This window comes from Cervus canadensis, chromosome 4 (assembly GCF_019320065.1).
Source record: "Cervus canadensis isolate Bull #8, Minnesota chromosome 4, ASM1932006v1, whole genome shotgun sequence".
NCBI lineage: Eukaryota > Metazoa > Chordata > Mammalia > Artiodactyla > Cervidae > Cervus > Cervus canadensis.
Genome location: NC_057389.1, coordinates 47,336,920 through 47,350,136, shown reverse-complemented (window position 1 = coordinate 47,350,136; position 13,217 = coordinate 47,336,920). Strand labels below are relative to the sequence as shown.

The 13,217-nt window shown below is 55.4% G+C and overlaps 1 protein-coding gene across 1 annotated transcript; it reads right to left on the bottom strand.

The window, feature by feature from the left end:
• Window positions 1-5,378: 5,378 nt before the first annotated feature.
• On the bottom strand, window positions 5,379-12,385 carry ARSI (arylsulfatase family member I). The gene is made up of 2 exons (XM_043464971.1): window positions 11,474-12,385; window positions 5,379-7,665 (listed from the first exon to the last, which is right to left on the bottom strand). The coding sequence occupies exons 1-2, from the start codon at window positions 11,791-11,793 to the stop codon at window positions 6,264-6,266; spliced, it is 1,722 nt and encodes a 573-aa protein (XP_043320906.1). The 5' UTR covers window positions 11,794-12,385; the 3' UTR covers window positions 5,379-6,263.
• Between the last annotated feature and the right edge of the window lie 832 nt (window positions 12,386-13,217).

The window sequence follows — 13,217 nt, the reverse complement described above, 5'->3', positions numbered from 1 at the left end:
AACCATATCTATGGCCCCAAGATCTCACCCCAAGACCTGAGGGATTAAGAAGAAAAAGGACTGGCATTTAGAGATCTGAGTTCAATTCCAGTCTTAACATATATTGACTGTGTGATGCTGGGTAAGTCACAGCCCCTCTCTGAGCCTCTCACTCCTTTTAGCTGCCACTGGAAAGGAAGGCTGTGAAGGCAGAGCAGGCTGAGAGCTGTGGAGGCCTTTGTGAAATATGTAAACATGAGGTCTCTTTTTAGTTTCTAGAAGCGGCAAAAGAAGATCTAATGTGAGACCATGACTACTTCCATCACTGCGGCTTGAACTCAGAATCTCAGACCCTCACACCCACCTCTTCCATTCAAGCACCCTTCACAGCCCTCCATGCTGAGGTCCATGTCAGCACTTGCCCACAATGACCACACAATAAAAGGATCCAGGATCCCAACTCTCTTGGTTTTCTAGCCCAACCCTTCAGAATCTCCAAATCGCCTTACTGGTCACCTCACTTGGTAGACACATTATCTGCAATCCCAGCAGATCCCTGACTATACAACCCTAGGTCCCCTAGGGCCCCTGGGGAAATCTGGGTACCCTCCAGTTCTGTCCCTCTTCCTGGGTGAGTCGGGAGTGGGAGAGAAGGATGGAGTTGACTCTGATGCAGCCACTTATTCCCAGGAGAGAAACAGGAGGGAGGCAGAGGGGAAGAAGGGGAGGAGAGTCGGGGAGGAGGGGGTAAATGGCTTAGCCACTAATTGCACCATTACCACCTTCAGAAAAAGGAAAAACCACTCAGTTTTGTTTCTGTGCACAATATGCTTCCCGCTTTGCCGCCAACGTTGCAATTCAGAGGCAGAGAAGAGAGGCTTTTGCTCAGGGGCTGCGCAGCTGGTGGGTAGCGGGCAGGGCAAAGAATATACACCTAAAGGCTAGAGGCGATCGAAGGCAAGCTGAGGAAGGGCTGCACCGCCACCCCTCCACCATCCCAGACCCGCTAGCCTGTCCCCAGGAGGAGACTGCTTCCACACAGGAAAGCACTGGAACCGTCCTTAGCAACCACCGAAGGCACCTGAGTCATTGCCCAGAGGAGAGGAGAGGCAGCACTGGGCAGTGGTTAGAGTGACTCCACGACCTACAGGCTATGTGATGGGGGATGAGTGTCCTAGCTTCTCTGTGCCTTGATTTCTTAATCTGCAAAATAGAGCTAACATTCCCTAGCTCCAAGGCTGCCCTAAGGATTAAATGAGATGAGCACAGTGTCTGACATGCTGTAAGTGCTCAAAAGATGGGAAATGATTCTTATTAAGAAATTCAAAAGTCACTTCCTCTTCATACTGCTCCCTCTGAATCTTGGAAGGACACATCACACATCACTCCAGGCGCCCTTCTCTGAGTTCCCACTGGAGCTGAGCTCAGGTGTGGCCACCACCTTGCCTGTCCTGGTTTGCAGCACGCCTGCAGAACAGAGGACTGGCGCGGGAGAACAGGCCCAGTGTGTCAGGTACTAACTAAATGAACGCTGCTTTAGAAATTAACAAACAGGACAAAAGGGATTTGTGCCCCGAGGTTGTATTAATGGTGATCTAATGTTCTGAATAAAGGAGGTGATAGTCCAGCTTGGCTTGGAGCTGGCCTGAGCCTCTCCCCTCTCCTCACTCCTTCCTTGCTCTCCTTGAGCCCTTTCTTCTCAGGTATCCCTGTCTTTCCTCTTCCTTTTTGTCCCTTTTCCAAATTTCTGTCTCCCTTCCTCTCTTTCTGTCAGTCTCATTCGTTTTCTTCCTCGCTGCGCCGGCCTGGACCCTGTGCCCACAGTCCTAGGGGATGGGCAGGACCCAGGCTGTAGGGTCCTGATGTTGCAGAGATGCCTGGAGAGGATGGAGAGGGAGGAAGAAAAGGGAGAAGAGGAAAAGGTCTCCTTGGCAACTCCTCGTCATACACACACATACACACACACACAAACACACCTCCGAACTTTCTAGAGCCTCACACAGGGGTGTGGGCACTGCCGCGGACAGGCAACCCCCATCCTGACTGTAACTGCCACCCCGCCGAGGAGGCACGACTGCTAATTCACTGCCTCCCCTGTGCCCGAGAGGCTGGTAGCTGTGCCCAGTGGTGGCGGACAGCGAGGAGCCAGCCCTGCCTGCGTGGTGCTGAGCGCACAAGACTCTGATTGCATCAGGGGGACTGTTACACCAGACTCCCCACTCCCCAGGGAAGCGGCAGGCAGGAGAGCCCTCATGTGCGCGCCTCCCCCCCACCCCCGCCCCCAGTTGCAACTTGCATGCAGTACACAAGAGCAGGCCTGCCTGTCACAGCCTGGTGGCCAGGGGCGGGTGCCCTGGACGGTGCTGAGATTGGCTCCTACACACTGGGACAGGGAACAGGAACACAGGCTGTATGCCATGGACCTGGGGAGGGGAAAACGGGGAGCAGGGCCAAATTCCTGGGTCACCGCAGTGGGTGACAGCCGACTCATGTGCCACCTTCCAGAGCCCCTACACGAGCTCACATGCACATGCCCGAGTGCCTCAGGGTCCTGCAGGGCCTGGGCAGGCATCATAGAAAACGTGCCATCCACACGGTCCCCGTGAGGCCTGTCCCACTAAGGGCAGTGAGCATGGGGGCAGAATCAGTGGAAAGTGGGCCAAGAGAGCAATGAGCCTACAGAGGGTCTGGGTGGAGAGTGATCTGGTTCGTTAACTGCAGTGAGTAATGCCAGCCTCGCACTCAGAAGGGAGAGGAGGCGGGGGTCAGGCCCCGTGCCTTGAGGTGTCCCACAGAGGTGGCACTCCTTGTAGGGGAGAAGGAAGCAGGGAACCGAGAGACAGAGGACAAGGGGAGGAAGTGGGACAAGACAAGACAGAGGGCAGTGGGAGGAAGGGGACTGGAAGCTACCGGGCCCAGGTTTGCACAGCACAACCTGCGGCTTGAGGACCCAAGTTCAAGTCCTGCCATTGGCGGCGAGTGCTTATGGCAGTTCTTCTTTCCCACTGAGACCTCCGTTCCTTCCTGAGAAATGTAAAGACAAGATGTTCCTTCACTGACTCCAAGGACATGAAAAATAGTTCTTTCCACTTTAGAGCCAAGCCCTGTGCTAAGCACTTTACATATTGCACTATTTTTATACCTCACAACAAATGTCCGTGAGATTGGTACAATCATCGCCTGCTTTGCAGAGATGTGGCGAGACCTACTAGTCGAGGATCTGTTTGACTTCAGCACCCCTGCCCTGTTTGTAGGACTCCGCTAGGACTGGACAGGCCCAGAGTCAGCCCCATCCCCTTACGGACAGGAGACTAAGGCCCAGAGAGAGGAAGCTGCCCTCGGGCAGTCGCCGAAGTCAGGGGCTGTCAGGATGATAATCCAGAACACCTGACTCCCACCACAGTGCTCCTTCCCTTATCCTCCTCTGCCCTCCTCTTTCCTGCAGTCAGGGCTACTTGCCTAGGTCCCGGGTGCCCAACAGGCACCAACAGAAAGGAGGACATGGTGCCAAGGCCCAGCAGGGGACGTGCCCAGAGCCCTGTTCCTCCAGCCAGGTTGGGGCTCTCTTCTGGCTCCCAGGGGCCCGGTCATCCCTGCCCAGGATGCCACAGACAAGATGCAGCTCGGACAGCGCTGCCCTTGGCTCTAACCTATTTGACTGGCAGATCTGTGGCTGTTTGGTCCAATCAAGGTGAAAAGAGGGGAACTGTCTGGCATCTCCGGGCCCCACTCCCCCCAGATCTAGGACCAGGGGCCAGAGCTGCCTCTGGTCTGCCCACCCTTCTATCCCTCCCCACCATAGGTGCTGCAAGCATCTGCCTGGGAATGCTGTTCAGAGGCCTGACACAGAGTCCAGACCCAGGTGCCCTGGCTGCAGGGGAAGATAGGAGCCACAGGCAGTGGGAGGAACGGGACTGGGCAACATGCTCCTCGCTGGGCAGAGCAGAAACCATGGCAAGCAGGCTGAGCCTCTCATCACATTGCCCTGAGCCCTGAGTTGCTCCTTATCCTGAGACCCTCCACCAGACCTAGGCCCCAGCCAGCTACCAGAACCTCTGGTTAGGTAGGCTTGGGGTCTGCTGGGCCATGGACAGGGTCACAGGCTGAACTTGAGTGGGGCTCCTGGCCTCTTTGCTGGTTTCTGGGTTGGGCAGCAGACTGAGGCCGATGAGCTCTAGGTTGGGTTGAAGACAAGATTGGGCCTCCTTCTTAGGGCAGCAAGAGCGGGCACCAGCCCCAAGCCCCCTGTCCCAGGTGGGCTCTCCATGTTTAGGGCCCAGTGGGCCACAGAGGGGATGCCTTGGTGCCTAGGAACAAGCAGAAATAGGTCTTTTATGGTCCTGCACTTGTGGCCCCCAAAGGCAGAGAAGTAGGGCTGGTTGAAACTGGAGGCGGGGCCACTCAGACAGAGCCAACTCAGCACACACAAGAGAGGCCTCTGCTCAGCTAGTGTGAGTCTGGGGAGGCAGAGGAGTCCTGGCTCCATACCATTCTGGAAGGACCCAGCCCGCACAACTGGGACAAGGGTTTCTGCAGAGCTGCTATATCTCAGGTAAGTGGAAGACCATAGATGAGCCAGCCCTGGGGTATGCTGGATCTGGGACTGCAGAGTTCCCCTCCAGAGCAGGCAGAAACGCTGAGGGTAGCTGGAACCCAGAGGCCTCAGCTGGTCGTAGCCCCTGACTCATCACGACCCAGGCATTGACATTCTGGAGACAGCAAAGGGTTCTGGCTGAGTGAAGCCAGAATAGGGAAACGAGAGCAGGGTTGGGGGGAAGGGGCCCAGAACATGGAGGTCACCTCCACTGTGCAGCCCCAGCCAGACCGTCACTCCTGGGCTCAGCCACACTCTGCGGTAGGACTGCCACTCGGTCACCAAGTCTTGAACCCCTCCTCACTGCACTGCACCCACCCCACCCCACCCCACCCGTCCCGCTCATCCACATGCTGACGAGTCCTAACAGGCCTCCTTTGCCAGAGACAAAAATAACTATTTTCAAAATTCACAGCAGGGCTTTCGCCTACACACGCTGCATGGACTGGAAGCTGAAGGGAGATATGCAGAACGCAGTGTGCGGATAGAGGCCGCTACCCAGCCAGCAAGCCCTGAAACTCCCACGCCCTCCTCCCCACCACCCAGCCCGTGTCCCCCAACATACACACACGCCCAGCGGTGCCCAGAACATCTAGGGGGAGGGTTCTTAGTTCACTCACTGTGCAGAGGGACAGTGAGGCCCAGAGGGGGCCCGAGGCCACACAGAGGAGCTGGGGCAGGACTGGGCCAGAACCCACATGTCCTGTCCCCTGGACCATATCCAGGACCAATGGTGAGCTCACACCTGGCCCAGGACACACATGCACACACCCACACAAGCTCACAACAGCACTGCAGCCCTTGCTTCTGTGTTCCTGCTTTTTAATCAAGTTCACGGGTTCCTCTACAACCATGACTGCGGCCAGTTCTCTACAGGCCTGTGAGGTAGGCAGAGCCAGGGCTAGCATCCCCTTGTGCAGGTGTGGAATTCGAGGCCCAGGGAAGAGGACTGGGCCCAAGGTCAGAGCAGAACCCAAATGTTCTGCTGGTTGGTGCAGGGCTCTTCACACAGCTGTTTCCACTACTTTTGATCCTGCAGCAGCTAACAGTCAGGCCTCGTCCTCCCCTTCCCTCCCTGGAAGGGGAGCTCACCACCACCAGTCTGTCCCCAGGACTGGCCCAGGCCTCATGAGGATTCAGGAAGGTCCCAGGTCCCTGCACCTCCAACCTCAGCACTCAGGGGATGGCTTCAGACAGAGGTCAGATCATAATGCCTCAGCTCGGGTCCAGGCCTGGAGCCTGCCATGTAGAAAACCATGGCGCTTGAGGGCCCAGGTGATGTTGTGCACTTCACCCAGGAAGTACCACAAAGGTCCAGGGTTCAAGAGCGAGGCCTTAAGTGACCTAGGCAGTGACAAAGTTGGTGGGAACTTCAGTGTGGTCCCAGGCACCAGATCCACACCACAGAGCGACAAAGTCATCAAAGCTCATTCTCCAGATGAGGAAAATGAGGCTCAGAGAGCTCCTGCAGGTCACCCAAGGTCACAGAGCAAGTCAACAGAGAGGCAGGACTGGGACCCCAGGCATCCCAGTCTTGTTTATTCTCCCCCAAGCCCCAAACCAAGCTACCCACCCTTCAACTGAGAGACTCTACGGCCCCCATTTCCCTGAAGAGGAGGACTTGAACGGGAGTCCCTCCCTGGTGAGGAACAGGACCAGCTTGCGTGGGGAAGTATCTCAGCCCCGCCCATCAGATCCGATGGGACATCAGTCTGGTGTTGAGTTTACGGAAAAAGGATCTCAGCTTGCAAATCTTGCATTTTTTCTTGCGTCGCCCCCTGGACTGGCTTCGAGCCCTGCCTTCCTCCTCCTCTTCATCTTCCTCATCACTGGCCCAAGGCCCCCATGCACCCCCATTAAAGTCAGGGTGGGCCCGGGGATTCTCAGCTGGGTATCGCACAGGGATAGCTGTGCGGTTATAGTCCACCAGGCGGGCCAGCAGGGCTCGGACCACATCCGGCCGCTGGCCAGCGAGGTCCTCCCGTTCGTAGGGGTCAGCACTGATGTTGAACAGCCACACGGCCTGGCGGGCACTGGCCATCCGCTCCAGGTTCCACCAACTGCCAGGGAAGGCAGCCAGCGTCTGGGGTGGGATCCAGTCGCCATAGCCAGGGTCTCCTGTCAGCAGCTTCCACTCGCCCACGCGGATGGCGGCCTGCACGGCGGTGTTCCAGATGCCGAAGCCGCCCTCCAGGGAGCCGTGCCGGGCATGGTTGTAGAGTGGGTCAATGTTGTGCAGAATCTCCGTGCGCGGTGAGGCCCGGCCCTCGCTGATGGCTGGCCACACGTCATAACCGTCCAGCCCATCAGCCGCCGAGGCAGTGCCCCCTGCCAGAGCCACCAGGGTCGGGTACCAGTCAGTGATGTGCACCAGTGCCCGGCTTGTCCGTCGCTTTCTCTTGAGCAGGGGGCTGTGGACAAAGCCCAGGCCCCGCACACCCCCTTCCCAGTAAGTGCCCTTGCGTCCTCTCAGTGGCCAGTTGCTGCCCCCGGAGAAGGTCTGGCCGCCGTTGTCACTGGAGAAGATGATGACACTGTTGTTGTAGAAACCATGGCGCTTGAGGGCCCAGGTGATGTTGCGCACAGCCTCATCCATGCAGGTCACCATGGCCGCGTACTTCCTCCGCGCCACGTTGCCCATGGTGCGGTAGCGGTACAGGTACTCGCGTGGGGACTGCAGAGGCGTGTGGACCGCCTGGAAGGCCACATAGAGGAAGAGGGGCTGCCGGGGGCTGTGGCTGGCTAGGATGTGGCTGACGCGCTGGGCGTAGAGCAGAGTGGAGTACTGGCCGCTGAGCCCCCAGGCCACACTCTCACCCTCGTGCAGGTCGAAGCCGCACACCCCTGGGCCATCGCAGTTGTCATAGGTGTAGTAGTCCACGTTGCCTGTGAGTGAGCCCAGGAAGGTGTCAAAGCCCCGGCGCGTGGGCAGGCATTCTTTCCGGTAGAAGCCCAGGTGCCACTTGCCCACCATATGGGTAGAGTAGCCCAGCTCCTGAAGCTTCTGGGGCAGTGTCACCTGGTCCAGGGGCAGGCAGTTGGGCTGCCGAGGGCGGATGATGGAGTGCTGAAGTCCTGTGTGGATCTGGTATCTGACGGGAAGAGGGGAGGACGCAAAAGTCACTGGTGAGGCAGAAACCACGGTCCTGGCTCCCCAACCTCCAACATTGACTCTGAGGTGGGCTCAGGTCCCAGCACTACCAGCGAGAAAAGTAAAGGAACCAGTCCAGTGCTGTGCTTAGTCACTCAGTCATGTCTGACTCTTTGCAACCACATGGACTGTAGCCTGCCAGGCTCCTCTGTCCATGGGGACTCTCCAGGCAAGAATACCAGAATGGGTTGCCACACCCTCCTCGAGGGGATCTTCCCAACCCAGGGATCGAACCCAGGTCTCTTGCATTGCAGGTGGATTCTTTACCAGCTGAGCCACCAGAGAAGCCCAATAATACTGGAGTGGGTAGCCTGTCCCTTCTCCAGGGGATCTTCCCAACCCAGGAATTGAACCAGGGTCTCCTGCATTGCAGGTGGATTCTTTACCAGCTGAGCTACCAGGGGAGCCCAGTAGGTGTTATCAAATGTGCCCAGCACTTCAAATGCATTAGCTCACTGAACCCTCAAAATCAACTGAACAGGTATTTATCATCTTACAGATGAGGAGGTTAGAGCCCAGAGTGGTTAAGCCACTCAAGCAGTATCACACAGCTAGGAAGTTGGGGAGTTGAGCTGAACCCAGGCTAATCATGACAACAACAAAAACAAAGGCTGATGCCAAGCACTTGTATGCTCAGTGTTGTGGCATTATGCCCTTTATAGGAATTATCTCACTAAATCCTCACTTTAACCTAGGGGGTTCCTGTTGTTGTTATTACTCCCATCTCCCAAATAAGAAATCAGAGGCTCAGTAAATTAAATCATTTAACCAGCAAGTCACACAATTAGTAATTAAAATTGGGATTTGTATCCCCAACAGTTTGACTCCAGATTTCAGGTCCCTACATTCTAAGCCACTAACTTGTCATGGGGTCTAGAGCAAGTCCTACTCTCCTAAGAAAACTCCTATTCACTCTTAAAAGTCCAGCTCAAATGTTACTATCACTATAAAGTTTCTCACTCAAAGAATGAGCCACTTTTGCTTCTGGGTTCTCCCAGCATTTAGTACAAACCTTCACTGGTCCAACTTGGCCATAGTATTCTACTTGGCTGTACATACATGTTCTTGGGCCCAGTGATATTTAATGAGACTGCCCCTTACTCCTCTTTGTATTCCTAGTGCTCCAGAGATGTTTCAAGGACACTCAGTTACTTATGAAATGAATGAATGAAGAATGACACTCAAAGGATTTTAGAACCAGAAGGGACTCAAAATCATTTTCTAATTTATTCATCTCAACTCAAAAAGAAATTAAGGTTCCAAGGAAGGGAAAGACTTCACTTAAGTTCACTCAGTGGTCAGGAGCAGAGCCAGGACTTGAACATAAAGCCAATCAGAGTGCCCAAACATAGACCCTTTTCTGGTAAATTAGGTGGCCACTTCTTTTCCTCCATGGAGGCCTCAGTTAGCTCATGTGAGGAGTGAGCTCGTTGGAATGGAACACATATAAAAACCTTCCAGCTCCCAAATGTTATGAGACCAGTTCTCAGGTGCCTGCCTGCAAGTTTATGTGACCCCGAGATCCAGGTCACTCACACAGCTAATGCCCTGAGGCAGGAGCAAACAGTGAGCAGAACTCTTCATTCCCCATTTATTCATTTCTATCCCATTTCTTCCTCTGTGGTCAAGGCGCCCATGTTATCTGCTTAGAGTGTTGCCTTCACTCAAGCTTACAAGTCCCAGACTAAGTAAGAAGCCTGGAACTTCACAAGTGTATTAGAACCCCACACCTTTTTCTCACTCCCAGGCATTCAAGTTAAGCCAGTCATGACCTAAATTCCTGATACCTTTAAGCTGGGGACTGGGGTGCATTTTTCTGTTTTGATTTCCTTATCTTAAAGCTGTTTTGGTTGTTAGCTATCATTAGCTACTACTGCCATTTTTAACACCATAGGCTGCACACACTATTTCACTTACTTTACCTAAGTAACCTACAGTGAAGACTGTTATTACCTCCATTCCATTGATGATAAAACTGAGGCTCCCAAGAGTGCAGCAACAGGCCCAAGTTCAAGACGGCTGGCAAGCAGGAGCGCTGAGCTTTGAGCCCAGGTCTCTGTAACTCACACTCAAAATCTCTCAGTGATGTGGCCTCTGCAGACCCTGGGTCAAGCTAATGAACAATTAGATTTGAAACAAGTACCCAAGGGCCCTGAGTGGCAGCAGGCCTGTTTTTTGCAGGGGCTGGACACCATAGAACCCTGCTTGGTAAAGTGGGTGGGCCAGCTAAGAGTCACTGCAGTCTGTCTGCAAGTGAGTAACATGGGAAACTGGCTCTCCCCAGCTTTACCAAACATGACTGGATGCACTAACAAACACTAATGAGAGTAGTCAGCATCAGTCAGATGGAGCCAGCTAGCTGCAGGGGGCGGAGGGCAGACGCTGCCCAGCCATGCTCAGCTAACCCTGCAGATGGGGGGGTGGGGAGGTGGCCGGGCTGGAACGCTGCCCTGCATGCTGCTCATTCCCCTGCTTAAACCAAAAGTCATCTCTCAGAGAGAAATGCTAACTTGCGCACCACTTTTGGGAATGCAGATTCCTCCTCCCTCTTCTGGAGGCTGGCTAACATTTGGTCTTTACTGTCGGCCCTCACCCCCAACTCATACACCCGCGCCCCTTCCTCTTTCCGGTTCTCTCTCTCAGTTCCTAGAGCTGAAGTGCCAGATTGAAGAAAGAAAAGGCACCTATTTGATTCCCAGCTCCAGGGCCCCTCTAAGCACCTGGCTTCTCAGCCTTCTCTCCTACCCATCCCGAAGCTGGGCACAGGCACCGAGGTTGGCCCTCCCTGACTCTGTGACTCAGTTTCTCCCATCCAGGAAACAGGAAGACTATGGCTCTGGTTTCTGAGATCACGCTAGTGGCTTCTGGATGGAATTTGGGAGAAAGCACGCCTTGGACCCCATCCAAGGAGGATTAGCTTCAGCCTTGCCAAAGGATTTTCTCCTAAGTGGCCAGAGTTTGCCTTCCACACCCCCACCTCCTGTTTCCCTGCTCTATTAATCCTGTAATCCTACCACCTTGCCTGTGGACAACTCCTTACGGAGAAAGCAGCACGTCTCCTTGGGGCTCCCAGCCAACTCGGGAGGATTTTGCAGATGAAAAAACAGAGGCTTTGAAAAATGAAGTAGCTAGCCTAAGGCTACACAGGTCAGGCATCCTGTGTGTGCCTTTCTCCTCCACCTATCCACTCCCTGGCTTCCTCCCAATGTCATCATTAAATAGTTTGGATGCCCTAATCCTTTCAGTATCATAGAGGCTGCCATTTATGGATAACCAAGACTATATGCAACTGGTTCCATCCTCACCACTCTTTTTCAAGATTAAAATCTGTTCTTCACCCCATTTTATGGACAAGAAAACTGAGGCTTAGAGAAGTTACATACCCTGCTCAGGGCCTCAGTGTATGTAAATACTAATAGAAGCAACATTCAAACCTAGGTGTCAGAGGCTTCCATGTTCCTCTAATGAAGAGATGATCAGATGTCTCCTTCACATGGTGTGGAGTCTGAATGTCCTAGAACATCAGAGGGAGAAGATCCCCAAAGATGATCCAACCCATTCAGTGTACAGGTAGGGAAACCGAGGCCCGGAAAGGGCAAAGGTCTTTACTAATGATCACACAGTCAACTGGAGACAGAATTGGCTATGAGCCGGGGCTTTCCCAGTGGGGTTAATGTCAGTACAAGTGAAACCTACAGCTGGGTTTATTTGGGGCTTGGACCAGCATCAATGGCTTGGGTCATGCTTACCTGCCGGTGAGAAGTTGGCTCCGTGAAGGCGTGCAGATGGGCTGGATATAATAATTCTCCAACTTGACACCCTCGGCTGCCAGGCGGTCCAGCGTGGGGGTTTCAATATCTGAGCCATGGTAGCCCACGTCGTGGTAGCCCTGGTCGTCTGTGAGGATGAATATGATGTGGGGAGGCTGCGGTGGAGCAGCCGAGGGGTGCTCCACGCCGGCCTCCGCAGGCGCGTCGGCCACCAAGCTCGGCTTGGCCCAGTCCCAGGACAGGTAGCCGAAGCCGAGCAGGCTGACCAGAGAGAAGCCGGTGAGGGCGTGCATCGCCATGCCGGCCCGTGCGTCCCGGCGCGCAGGGCTCCCAGGGCCTCACCGTCTCGCGCGCCCAGGGCGCACGGCCCGCACGCCCGCCGGCCGGCTGGCCCGGACGTTGCTAGAGCGCTCAGCGTCCCCGGGGGGCGACCCAGCGGCCGGTCCGGGACTGGCTGGACGATGAGGCCAAACCTGCGCGGCCGCAGCGGGGCGCTCTGAGGAGGTAAGGCCCGCGACCAGCAGCCTCCCGCCGCCCCAGCGCCCGCCCTGCGCCGCTCGTGTCCCTCTCCCCTAGTTCAGCCAGGCCAGCCTGAGACACGGTGTGGCGGCTTCCAAAAAGTGCTCTCGACCATCCTCTGACTTCCCTCTTCGTTCTAGCCCTTGATTTCTCCCGCCTCCTAATTTCTCTCGCCTCTGCTTTCCCTTTCTCCTCCTCCCGACCCTCCAGCCCCCGGCCCGGCCTCTCGCCCCGCCCGGAGTCGGGAGAACTGTCGGCTCCCCTTAGGGAGGTGGGCAGGACCCCAGAGGAGAAGGGGAGGGAGGCACGGGTTGGGCGGGTCTGTGGGGGACACCGCGGGAGAGAATGAGAAAAAGTTGTAACATCTGCCGGGGCCGAGCCCCAGGTGGAGGGGCGGGGCGTCCAGCGGCGGCTCCGCCCCCGGGCGGGAAGCCCAGGCCGGCTGGGCCCTCTGGCTCCAGCCTCCGCCCTGGCCCAGACTGGGGAAAGGAGGGAGGGGGGCTGCTTGGAATTCGATGGAATAGCTCTGGAATGGCCTGGTCAGACATTCCTCGATCATGGAGTCTTAGCTTATCTGAGCGCCAGTCCTGGATGGGATGCGCATCATTTTCTATTCCAACCAGGTCATTCCACCACTGGAGACACTGAGGCCTGGACATGGCCGGAAACTCGTCTAAATCACAAACAAATTGGTGGCTTCTTCCCCGGGGCTCACAGTGGCTGTCTGAAGTAGCAGTAGAGACAGCAGTGGAGAATAGGGAAGATTTTGCCACTTACCAGGGTCTGGAAATCGGGAAACTAGGTACTGGCCTTGCAGGCTTACCTCTCTCCTCAACCTCTCCCCCTCCTCATTCTTCAGTTGACAGCTAGACGGACAGCGCTAGTATCCAGAGGACAGGAGCTGTTGTACACATCTCGTTATCCTCAGGCTCCAGAAGCTCCATCAGTACGGGTATCACAGATGAATGGGCCTCGAGGGTCACCCAGGCCAACACCCACTGAAGAAAATCTCTGTACCAGGGAAGTCAAGCTTGGGGGACTCCTGGGCCAGGCAAGTATCACACATGAGTCAAGCAGAGAGGCTGCTGTGTTGCCAGAGGAAGGCAGAGGCCGCATGGGGCAAGGGACCTCAGCCTTGAGTCCAGCTGACCTTCGTTATGCAAGAATGTGAACCAGTGTTTCCAGATCTTCTGATTTTCCAAGA

Coding starts and splice junctions, on each gene's coding strand:
- ARSI (XM_043464971.1), bottom strand. CDS start 11,793: ATGGCGATGCACGCCCTCACCGGCTTCTCTCTGGTCAGCCTGCTCGGC. Junction 7,666..11,473: donor AGCCAACTTCTCACCGGCAG/GTAAGCATGACC, acceptor TCTTCCCGTCAG/ATACCAGATCCACACAGGAC.